The sequence below is a fragment of the Dendropsophus ebraccatus genome, chromosome 15 (genome assembly GCF_027789765.1).
Source record: "Dendropsophus ebraccatus isolate aDenEbr1 chromosome 15, aDenEbr1.pat, whole genome shotgun sequence".
Lineage (NCBI taxonomy): Eukaryota > Metazoa > Chordata > Amphibia > Anura > Hylidae > Dendropsophus > Dendropsophus ebraccatus.
The window spans coordinates 58,278,584-58,291,328 of NC_091468.1; the positions used below are offsets into that span (position 1 = coordinate 58,278,584).

At 42.2% G+C, this 12,745-nt stretch overlaps 1 protein-coding gene across 2 annotated transcripts in view; it reads right to left on the bottom strand.

Annotated features, from left to right (window-relative positions):
- MDGA1 (MAM domain containing glycosylphosphatidylinositol anchor 1) overlaps positions 1–12,745 on the bottom strand; it is a 217,871-nt gene that overhangs the window by 50,581 nt on the left and 154,545 nt on the right. For both annotated transcript variants that reach the window (XM_069954925.1, XM_069954924.1), the window contains 3 exons: positions 9,543–9,812; positions 7,732–8,061; positions 6,657–6,950 (listed from right to left, as the gene is read on the bottom strand). In XM_069954925.1, the coding sequence (XP_069811026.1) occupies positions 6,657–6,950; positions 7,732–8,061; positions 9,543–9,812 (894 nt within the window). The remainder of the gene's footprint in view (positions 1–6,656; positions 6,951–7,731; positions 8,062–9,542; positions 9,813–12,745) is intronic.

Below are 12,745 nucleotides of genomic sequence, written 5' to 3' on the forward strand. Positions count from 1 at the left end.
AGGCATCCATTATGAGATCGCAGCCGGCCGCCCGTTGCACTCTCCGCTTTGTTATTAGACCAATAAACTGCGGTTTCTGTTATTATGAAGGTTGGAGGAGAAATCCCCATATCAGCAGTTCTGACAGTGGTTATTTACCGGGGCCTGGCGCTCAGTCACAGGGGCCTACACAATGTCTGTGCCGCCAAACACATCCTGGCTCCTCCGAGGCCTTTACAGTAAGCATGAAGAACAAGGAACAAGATGACCAAGATGGCGATTGACAGAGAGCGCGGGGTACAGACCAGTGGAGGGGAACCTGCAGCCCTCCAGCCGCTACAACTCCCAGCATAACTAGACAGAGCCGGAGCGTGTGGAGCTGGAGGACCCCTCCGCCTGCTGAGAGATCCTCCACTGTACAGCAGCGGACACAGCTCTTAACTTACTGCAAAACTACAGTCCTACTCTCAGAGATCCATGGCAGACTTTGAGTTGTAGGGCTTTGTTCACATTTAGTCTAAACAACGTCAGTTTTTTGACACGGCCATTGTTGGCCGTGTCAAACAAGGGCCACTGTTTGACATGTTCCTGTGGTCGATACTGCCTGCAATCCAATTTCAGTGTGCCTGCAATCCAATTAACCAATGAACTCTATGCATATGCAATGTACGTCCGTCAGAACGGCCATACATTGTGTGAACAGAACAGAACAATGGTCGTTATTTGCACTCTAGCTGCCAGAAATAACTGACATGTCAACTATTTTCACGGCCGTAGCGAACAACAGCCATTGTTCAATACAGGGTGTGACCAACGGCCGCTGTTCCCATAGAGTTCAATGCAGTTAATTATTTTAAGGCGAGAACGGCCGTTGTTTTACGTTACACCTAGCACCTGGGCACTGGCCATCCTTAGGACATCTTATGTTAATGGCTCTCTGTGTTACTTCTGTCCCTGAAGATCAGAGCTATCAGGATAACTAGTAGCGGTACCTTAGAGGGACCCTCTGGAGAAGCACAGAATGGACTGATAAAGATTGTGCAGACTATATATAATATATATATATATATATATATATATATATATATATATATATATATATAGATCAAGTTGTCAGGTCTGGGGTCTGCATTATCACATGTTAGGTCTAGGATCTGAATTATCAATGTGTCAGGTCTGGGATCTTCATTATCAACGTGTAAAGTCTGGGGTCTCCATTATCTGGGGTCTGCATTATCAGGCCACGTTCACATGGCGTATAACAACGGCCGATCTGACAGGGTTCTCTGCAGCCGCTGTCTAATTAATAGTGGCAGCAGTGTCATTTTTTTGCGGCACCGCTAGTGATCCTCGCCAGAGTGTATACTATGTGCATACACTCCAGCCGGGATTCCATAGACGGCCGCACTATGTAGGTTTCAGAACTGGAGTAAAAATTTAAGCATTTGGGGAATAATTTCAGGATTTGGATTAAACGTGTTATTTGTGGTTGCGGCACTTCCCTCTATATATAAGCAGCAGATAACACCCCCCCCCCGGGCCGCACCTGACTCTCGTTGTTTACTCCATTATTTCTTCCCGATCCTGCGAGTATTCGAACGGGAAAAACGAAGAAAACACTCAAACTATCTCCTTCTCCCTCCTCTTCCTCGCTGTATTGATTGCGTTGCGGTCACAGTCAGGTGAAGCTGCCGCACTATCTCAGCTCTTTAATCCTGACGAGAGAGGCGGAGAAGCGAGATATGACTTTGGCGCACAGGAGAGTAGAGCGCACAGTGCAGACGATGAATGGACGGCGCCGGCCGGACGTGGAGGTAAAATGGTTATTATCAGAACTTCTCAGAACGCACGTTCCGGAATCATGTGAGAAGAAGACCCCAGCGCCAGAGCCGCACTAATGAAGCTTGTGAGCTGCAGAGAAGTGTTTCTATTAGAGCAGGCGAGCTCAGCGCACACAAAGGCGACAGGTGTCTTGTTATCTCCTGGATTCCTTAATGGATCCGGGAAAGTGCGACCTCAGGTTAAGGAGCAGAAGAAGTGATGAGAGGATTCAGTATATTACACAACCAAGAGGGAAGATGTGTTAGGAAGTGATGACTATATCTGCGCTGTCTCATCTTGCTTATACTGTCCTGTATACAGCGCTGACGTATACCACATCGCAGTACAATAAACGTCACCAGTCACATCCGTCTCTCCTCACAGTCAGCTCACAATTACTTTATTGTTTTATGGTTTAACTTTAGCTATACTGAAATGGCCGTATTTTGAAGATGGCCGTTATCTTAGCGCTATAATGACACAGATTTTTTTTTTCGATGAGTGAACATTACAGTTATTTTATTAGTTTATTATTAATTATATTATTAGGCCCGATTAAACTAAGTGATTACCAGCTGTATTCGGACAATTATTTGCCGTTGCGGACGATAATCGCTTGGTGTAATAGCTCCTGTTAAAAAGGCAACGATCAGCCCATGTGCACAATGTCGACTGATCCTTGTCATTCAACATGTTGAAAAAATTTTGAACGATAATGACGTTCTGCTGGGCATCACTCCGCGCAATAGCAGCGGCGGCAGCAGCAGACCACTGATATCTCCTTTGGGCTCCCCAGATGGTCTAAAGATCAGGGAGGGACCCCTGGCAGCTGAGGGACCCCTGGCAGCGGAGGGACCCCCGGCATCCCCAGTGTACTGATATCCCCTCGGTGTTGCACCTCCTTCAGAATTAAGTCTGCCCACATCACTGACGGTATATCAGCACACTGGGGGTGCCAGGCCCAACTCCAGTGCATAGAGCTGAAGGCAGCGATTTGGCTTTAAATTCTTTCTTCTGGAATTTATCATCCTATTTTCCATTTTAAAGTTTTAAATTTTTATTAATTTATTAATTAATTTAACTTTTTTATGAATTACTTTATTTTATTTGTTTAGCATTGTTATACTCTTATTATATATTTTAATGTTTTTTTTTTCCTTTTATCGTTTTTAATTTTATTCTGTTTTATTCGTTCATTTTATTTCACAATTATTTTACCAAATTTTATTTAACTATTTTCGATTTTTTTTTATTCATTCCTTTTTCATTACGTATTATTTCCTATTTTATTGTTCATTTTTATTTTACTTTAAAATCTATTCTTTTGTTCTATTACACATTTTTATTATTATATATTCTGTTTTATTTTAGATTATTATTAGATTTATTTATTATTATCATTAGATTATTTTCTATTCTAAGTTTATTCAATTTATTTATATTTTTACCTATTTTTCTTTGTTACATTGTTTTATTACATTATGTACTCCCCCCCCCCAATTTTTATTATTTATTCCTTTTCATTATTATTTCTCAGTTTTATTTATTTATTTGAATATTAATTTATTTTGGAATTTTTTCCCCGACAAATAATAACTGTGTATTTTGCGCCTTGTTGTGCTGAGCAGTAATAGTGGGCAAGTTTTAGCCGGTATATTGACGACATGCTGGCATTAAGCAGGATTCCCACATGCAGTTTTACATTCTGTTTTTGTAAATGAAGGGAAAGTATGGAGGAAAGACTTTGTTTTTGTCTCTGTTGGTTCCATCCTTAGATTTGGCTCAGGGAAACTGTAGCAAATACTTCATCAAAAACTGCATGTGTGAATCCAGAAGGAATTGTCTAGAATGCTTGCTTTACTGCTTTAGGGTATGTTCACATTCTCCGCCACAGAATCCCGCCTGCCTCATTGTGCCATAGCCTGCCTATGAGAGAGCTTGCTCCGTGCAAAGAATTGACACGTCCGCCACATTTACTCAGTGTGAACATACCCTTATTCCACAAACAGCGCCACCTCAGGTGTGTTTGGTCTGTCAGCTGTGCTCTGAGTTGTACTACCACAACCAGCCTGTGGATAGATGTGGCGCTGTTTTTTAAAGGTAGCAGCCATTTTCTGCATCTTGTGTCTTTCATATCCCGTCCAGCTCTCTTTCTGATAATTCTACATTACAATCTGCCTTGTTATTAATATACACACCCCTCCCGCTCCCTCCTACAGTTCTGTCAGTGACTGTATCAGTCTCTACTGCCGTTCTGGCATTGTATTCATAGTCTGAGGATACCGTTATTCACTGATGGAGCAGAGGATTGTGGGAGGACTGGAGAGAAATGAATATAAATGGTACAATGGTGTGACATCTACCCTGTGATTATCATCAGTAACAAAGCCGCCTCTGTGAACTATGGGACCTTTAATGGCAGCACAATGTGACATCATTACTGCCGCTCCAGTCCTGCTCTTGGCTGTCGGGATAGACCGGAATAATAAAATGATTGGAGAAGAGGAAGTAACAGATGCTCTCCGTTACGTCTGCCCTAAAATTCAATTCCCGGCTGGTCTATGCATCACTTTAACCCTCTTTAACCTCCATATGTTGCACATATTCCATAATTCTGGCTTTTATCGCTCCGCTCTGCTGCACAGAATGTGCTTTGTATTCATCTAAAAGCTACAAGGGCACGGCGGCTCTCCGGTGAGATAACGCCACATAGTGCCGAGCGGCCACTGAATCACACAGTGCCAGAGTCACACGCCACGCCAGAGGGAGAGGAAGACAGTAATCTATCCAGTCTGGAGTCCATTACCACATAACATCTGCGTGTGAACAGGATTCAGGTGGTCACATACTTAAAGTCAACTTTAAATCACATTAAAATGGGAGGAGCCAAGCAGATTGATACCTAGGATTGTGGGAAAAGATTCAGCGGATCTTTTTATATATGGATCTGAAATCCTGCCTGTTCTGGGCTTAGCAGTCCAATGGGCGGTCTTATGAGTGACAGCTTTCTTATATACAAATAAATATCTGTTAATCACTAATTAGGACCGCCCACTGGACTCCTAAGCCCAAAATGGCCCCTGACAAGCAGAAGCAAAGGTAGGAGGTAAGTATGACGTAATATAGTTCCTGGTGGACACCTCTCTACCATGCTGAATACCTATGTAAGGTAGGGCGCGCATGCCTCTACTAGGGAGGGACCTTTTTTCAGGGGGCAACTATATTTACTGGAAGGGGAGGGGCAATTATGTACACTCATATTTACCCTTGGGGGCACCTAAAAGACTGTACTGCTAAAGTGACAAATTTCCTTTATAGGAGATGTCCATTGCAGGAACTGCACAGCACGGAGACAGAGCTTGTTTGATTGTTTTTTATTCTCTTCTTCCTCCTCTTATAGTGCACTTTATGGGTTGTTTTAGTCCAGGTTATCATGTAACCCTCTGGCTTCCTATCCAGGTGACTTCCATTTAAATACCCAAATTACCAGATGTCTCTAGGCTCCATCCTGTCACATCTCTTAGTGGCAGAACTATTTTTTTTTAAAGGATACTCCAGCATTTAGCAATGATTCTATTGATGAATCAGAGGGATCAGGATGAACAGAATAGGTCCTGTCAGAGTACTGTATTGCATGGAATGGTACAGTGATTGATTCTGGATCTAATTGCAGGTTAGATATATCCTCTTTAAGGCTATGTTCCCACACAGTTTTTTTGCTCAGTATTTTGCATCCAAAACCAGGAGTGGATTAAAGACACAGACAGGCTATGTTCTCACACTGTTGAAACCGCGTGGATGGCCGCCATTTAATGGTAAATACAATGTAGAAACATAGCCTGAGGCTACATTCACACGGTCAGTAGTTTTTCTGGACTGTATATGATGTTAAAAAATGCTGCAAAAAACTTGTCTTTACTGCATCAGTATTACAGCCGCAATCCAATTTTTTTTTTGTAGAACGGCAAAAAACAGGAAACGTGTTAATATAGGCTAAGGCAAGGTTCACACTACATGAGACACCGGCCGTTCTGTGATCCGGCTGTGTCACAGAACGCCCGGGTTCGGTGAAGATCATCCCGGTCTGTACTGCAGTACCAGCTGGATAAACTTCAATTCTATTGAATGCACCCCAATTCACCATAGCACACAATGGAGAGTGCGGCTAGTGCCGCACTTTCCATTGTGTGAAAAGTCAGTGGTGTATGGCCGCTATTCAATGAATAGCGGCCACACAAAACTGACATGTCAGTTTTTACTGCGGCCGCTAAGGATCCAGGCTGAAGTGTATACTATGGTGGACATTTCTGAAGTCCGGCGTTTTTTACGCCGGGCCTAAAAATGTCCCCGCAGCTCAGGGGATTTATGTAGAGTCGCATTGCTTCTACATAAATCTTGATCGCACAGAGCCTCTCCGTGCGAAAACTACGCTAGGTCTGAGCTGGCGTAGGATTCCTTATAATTTTTCGTAGCGAAAAATTATAAATAAGGCGGACCCTGAGTCCACGCCCCCCTTTCCACCCCCTCCACACCCCCTCCCCTCCCCACTGGCGAAGGTGGCGTAAAATGGCCAGATGCGAATATTTTATTCGCAAAACGACCATTTGCAAATAAATTTATTTGCAGCTGGACATTTTACGCCAAAAAATACAACTTTTTAGTTTCATAACTTTCCCCCTATGTGTATACAGTCTGGCCATGATTCCCTCTGACTGCAGTGCAATGTGAAATTTCTATTCTATTTATCACGGTACTTGTTACAGCGGCCGTGATTAGTAGAAATTTTACAAAGTGTGTACATAACCTAAGAGTGTATCCCACAGGTAGTACCTAGCATGCATCCCCACTGTACTCACACTGCACATTCAGCTGCACCATGGCCTCCCTGGAGCGTATGTTGAAGCCATTGTATCTTGCCGTTTGACACTTATAGGTTCCGCTCATTTCTCGGGTGACGTTCTCCAGCCTCAGTTTTCCATCCAAAGTCTCCACTAAGGTTTCACCATTGGGGAATGTGGCCTCCTTGTCCACTCGCGTCCACAGCACCGGAGGCAGCGGCTTGCCTCGCACCTCGCACTGCAGCTCGGCCGTGGACCCTTCTCTTACGGTGATCACTAGCTGCCCCTTGGGGACGCTGATGGATGGAGGAACTGCAAGGAAAACGGAGTCAATAGAGTCAGACAATAGTCCACAAATATCCCCGACAGCCCATTGTCACCCCCTTAGGCTTCCTCTTGGGAGCTGAGAGTTATGCTGAGAGCAGGGACAACGCTCTGCTGTCACACATGTAGGAATGAACTGGACATGGTAAACCAGCAGAAGTCAATAAAATGCTGCACAACTAGAATAACAAGCGGCTGGTTCAGTGTCTGATCTGGTGATGTGTGTTAAAGGAGTTGTCCAGCGAAAATCGTTCTTTTTCATTCAAATCAACTGGTGTCAGAAAGTTATATAGATTTGTAATTTACTTCTATTAAAAAAATCTCAAGTTTTCCCATACCCATCAGCTGCTGTATGTCCTGCAGGAAATGTTTTATTTTCAGTATGACACAGTGCTCTCTGCTGACACCTCTGGCCGAGACAGGAACTTTGTCTCGGTTTTCTGCGAATCCCCATAGAAAAACTCTCCTGCTCTGGACAGTTCCTGTCTCGGCCAGAGATGTCAGCAGAGAGCTCTGTGTAAGACTGAAAATAAAACAACATTTCCTGCAGAACATGCAACAGCTGATAAGTACTGGAAGACTTGAGATTTTTTAATACAAGTAAATTACATTTCTATATCACTTTCTGACACCAGTTGATCTGAAAGAAAAAGATTTTTACTGGACAACCCCTTTAAGAGAGAGGAGGACTCACTGTGTGTATGAACACGACGCTGACTGATTCCAAACAAAGGTTGCATGCAGCTCTGGAGGTGATAATTCTGCCCACCTGTCTCTGCAGAGATGTTGATTTCGCTGCTGTTCACAATGATGGGCAGGTTTGGCAATGAGGCTTCACATAAGTAGGTGCCGTAGTCGCTGAAGCGTAATTCAATGATCTCCAAGCTGCTGGTGACCGGGGGAAGTTCTGGGTCGTTTCTGGTGATCAGAATCCGCTCGGAGGCCTTTATGACCTTCTGGTTCTTGTACCAGGTGTACTGGACCTTGTCCTGGGGCACGGCGTCCACATGGCAGGATAGCTTCAGGTCCTGGCCCAGCTGGATGCTCTCACTCTCCTTGATGACGTCTGGAGTGATCTGATACGTGATGTTTCTCATCGCTATAAGGGACAGAAGACAAAGCTTTAAGAATTGAGTCCAGGACTGGAGGGAGCAGGGATGTAGATATAAGGGGTACGTATGACCCCTCTACCACATTAGAATCATACATGGCACAGAGTAGTGTGTGTGTGTGTGGGGGGTCTGTTATGGATTTCACACATCTACAGGGCATCTAGCTTGCTGTGGAGTTGGGGGCCGGGACCCCCGGGGGCTCTACCCCCAGAGATCATGTGGATGTGAGACGCTGAGCTCACTGTCTGTACTGACTATAGACACTGATGACATCGTATCATCTATTATATGGCTTATGAGGGGTTCACATACTTTATAAAATCTGTTTGTTAAGTTTAATTATATTAACATATATGGCAACTGCATAAAAATAAGGGATCCCTGTGTTTTTCCTCCTTATCATCATCCTCACCATGACAATGTCGGTAAGGGATGCAAGGCTGAAGCGTTCACACATCAAACATATTAGAAACTTTGATGTCTCGTTTTTACAACAGACGTCTCATATGTCTTTGATATATCATGTTCTAAAGCCAATGGTTATTAAATAAATCCCACACATCATAGAGGCAATTCTAGGAAGTAATCAATGCAGCCAAGCCTTAGATTAGAAGAAAAAGGTGACGTCACTAAGAATACAGCCTATCCATCACTAGAGATCAGCGGTGACATCACTGAGAATACAGCCTATCCATCACTAGAGATCAGCAGTGACATCACTGAGAATACAGCCTATCCATCACTAGAGATCAGCAGTGACATCACTGAGAATACAGCCTATCCATCACTAGGGATCAGCAGTGACATCACTGAGAATACAGCCTATCCATCACTAGAGATCAGCAGTGACATCACTGAGAATACAGCCTATCCATCACTAGAGATCAGTGACATCACTGAGAATACAGCCTATCCATCACTAGAGATCAGCAGTGACATCACTGAGAATACAGCCTATCCATCACTAGAGATCAGCGGTGACATCACTGAGAATACAGCCTATCCATCACTAGAGATCAGCAGTGACATCACTGATAATACAGCCTATCCAGTCACTAGAGATCAGCAGTGACATCACTGAGAATACAGCCTATCCATCACTAGAGATCAGCAGTGACATCACTGAGAATACAGCCTATCCATCACTAGAGATCAGCAGTGACATCACTGAGAATACAGCCTATCCATCACTAGAAATCAGCAGTGACATCACTGAGAATACAGCCTATCCATCACTAGAGATCAGCAGTGACATCACTGAGAATACAGCCTATCCATCACTAGAGATCAACAGTGACATCACTGAGAATACAGCCTATCCATCACTAGAGATCAGTGACATCACTGAGAATACAGCCTATCCATCACTAGAGATCAGCAGTGACATCACTTATAACACTTATGTGCCTCTTGTTTCTCATCATAGATATGTTGTACTCTAAGGTTACTGGCCTTATACAGGACATACATCTCACTAGGAGGTTGACCGTCTTCTTGGCAGGGTTCCCCACGTTATTGGTGGCTGTACAATTGTAATAGCCAGAATCTTCTGTTCGGATGTTCCATATGGTCAGGTTTCCTCTTTTACTGATGCTGTTAGGTGGCATGGGATTAGGGGAGTGAGACCAGACTGCTTTGGGTGGGGGGTCGCCCCCTGTGAGTGTGCACTGCATTGTGACGTTCTCTCCTGGATTCACCACTAGCGTCTCATTCACTGACATCTTAAGCGCAGGAGGAGCTGCAAAAAAAGCAAGAGAGCAGTATGAAAAAGCAGGAACCTGAAAATATGAAGATTAGACTAGTGATACATTACAGGAGAAAGGTCTGATGATGTCATGTCTTTGCCCCAATAATGTCACCTACTGTCAGTACAAAGCACCCTAAGCCATTGGATAATGGGACGATGAACACTAAAGATGGATGACAGCAGGAAACCTTGGTGGATGTATGGTCCTGACCCATCCAATAATATTGCCTTCTATATACAGGAATATAACTACTATAATACTGCTCCTATATGCAAGAATATAACTACTATAATACTGCTCCTATATACAAGTATATAACTACTATAATACTGCTCCTATGTACAAGAATATAACTACTATAATACTGCTCCCTATATAGAAGTATATAACTACTATAATACTGCTCCTATATACAAGAATATAACTACTATAATACTGTCTCCTATATACAGGAATATAACTACTATAATACTGCTCCTATATACAAGAATATAACTGCTATAATACTGCTCCTATGTACAGGAATATAACTACTATAATACTGTGCACTGTGTACAAGTATATAACTACTATAATACTGCTCCTATATACAGGAATATAACTACTTCCCTGCCGGTGGTGCTGGCTGGGACTTTGGGGGGGGCATTTTGGGTTTGGTCCTGTGACATTGAGGTTGCAGAGCCATTCCATGGCCTCCCTTCCCTGCATGTGCACGCTTTGCGGGGTTGGCAATCGCTGACAGACACGGTGTGGAGTTAGCGTAGGTACCCGTGTGAACCAGGGGACCTGCAAGTGGTACACGGGGCTATTATGGTTTGATCAAATTAAATACCGACATTCTGGCGTTGTTTTTTTAAAATAGGCCTAGCGGCATTAGTATCAGCCATAGGTGGGATGTGCAGCCGCCCCCTTCTCTCCATGTCGTATAACTACTATAATACTGCTCCTATATACAATATTATAACTACTATAATACTGCCTCCTATATACAAGAATATAACTACTATAATACTGCACCTATATACAGGAATATAACTACTATAATACTGCTCCTATATACAAGAATATAACTACTATAATACTGCTCCTATATACAAGAATATAGCTACTATAATACTGCTCCTATATACAAGAATGTAACTACTATAATACTGCTCCTATATACAAGATTATAACTACTATAATAGTGCCCCTAGGATAAAAAACTAGAGAAGGCCATGTCAGTGAAGCTGTGCTGTAATACTATATAATGTGACGGCTGTAGCTCTGCTAACACTGTATTCAGGAGGCATCTGCATAGCGCTCACACTTGTGTTGCTTCCAATCATCCAGAACCCTCCGGGGCCTCATAGAAGCTTCAATTAAAGGCAGATTGTGTTGTTTTAATTTAGTGTTTGCGGAACATATGACACAGACAGAGCGGGCGCCATCCATCATTGTAGAGAACATCACCCTCAGCTGGGAGCTGTGCAGTAATTGTGTTCTGAATGCGGCGGGTGTTATGGCAGCGTATAGCAGCCCTGCAGGATCATCATATAGAATCGCTGCACATGGCGCCCCCACTGACCCAGGGGGTGAACAGGTGTAGTGTAATAATGTAGGTAACAGGTAACAGGCCAAATCACAGCATTACCAATTTAACCCATTTCGATGCCAGAGAAGACACAGAGCACTATCCACTTCTACTATCTAGATATTATGGTATCATGGAACAAAATATCATATCTTTGACCTGAAAAATCTATCTCCTATCTATCTACCTATCTACCTATCTATCTAAAACCATAGGTATATATGTTCTGGGCTTGGGGCAGGAAGACACAGGTACATTGGCGCTTTGCACTCAAGCTACAGCCGCTTCACGAGCAAATTCCCACTTTCTCTAGACATGCTGAGGCCAGAATTTTAAAAAGGACTTAGTTCTATGTTTATGCTGAGCACCACTAAAGAATTATTGCTGCAATAAGACCCCCAACCATATGCTGTTTACTGCTATGTGCAAAAATATCACCACAGGAGATACAAGTTGCTTGGATTGACATAGATTGGAAGTTACTGCCAAACAGTTTTCTCTTTTGCTTGTGAGATATAACTACTATAATACTACTATGCACAAGAATATAACCACTATAATACTACTATGCACAAGAATATAACTACTATAATACTGCTCCTATATACAAGAATATAACTGCTATAATACTGCTCCTATATACAGGAATATAACTACTATAATACTGCTCCTATAAACAAGAATATAACTACTATAATACTGTTCCTATATACAAGAATATAACTACTATAATACTGCTCCTATATACAGAAATATAACTACTATAATACTACTACTATATACAGGAATATAACTACTATAATACTGCTCCTATATACAGGAATATAACTACTATAATACTGCTCCTATATACAAGAATATAATCACTATAATACTGCTCCTATATACAAGAATATAACTACTATAATACTGCCCCCTATATACAAGAATATAACTACTATAATACTGCCCCCTATATACAAGAATATAACTACTATAATACTGCTCCTATATACAAGAATATAACTACTATAATACTGCCCCCTATGTACAAGAATATAACTACTATAATACTGTTCCTATATACAGCAATATAACTACTATAACACTGCCCCTATATACAGGAATATAACTACTATAATACTGCTCCTATATACAAGAATATAATCACTATAATACTGCTCCTATATACAAGAATATAACTACTATAATACTGCCCCCTATATACAAGAATATAACTACTATAATACTGCCCCCTATATACAAGAATATAACTACTATAATACTGCTCCTATATACAATAATATAACTACTATAATACTGCTCCTATATACAAGAATATAACTACTATAATACTGCTCCTATATACAG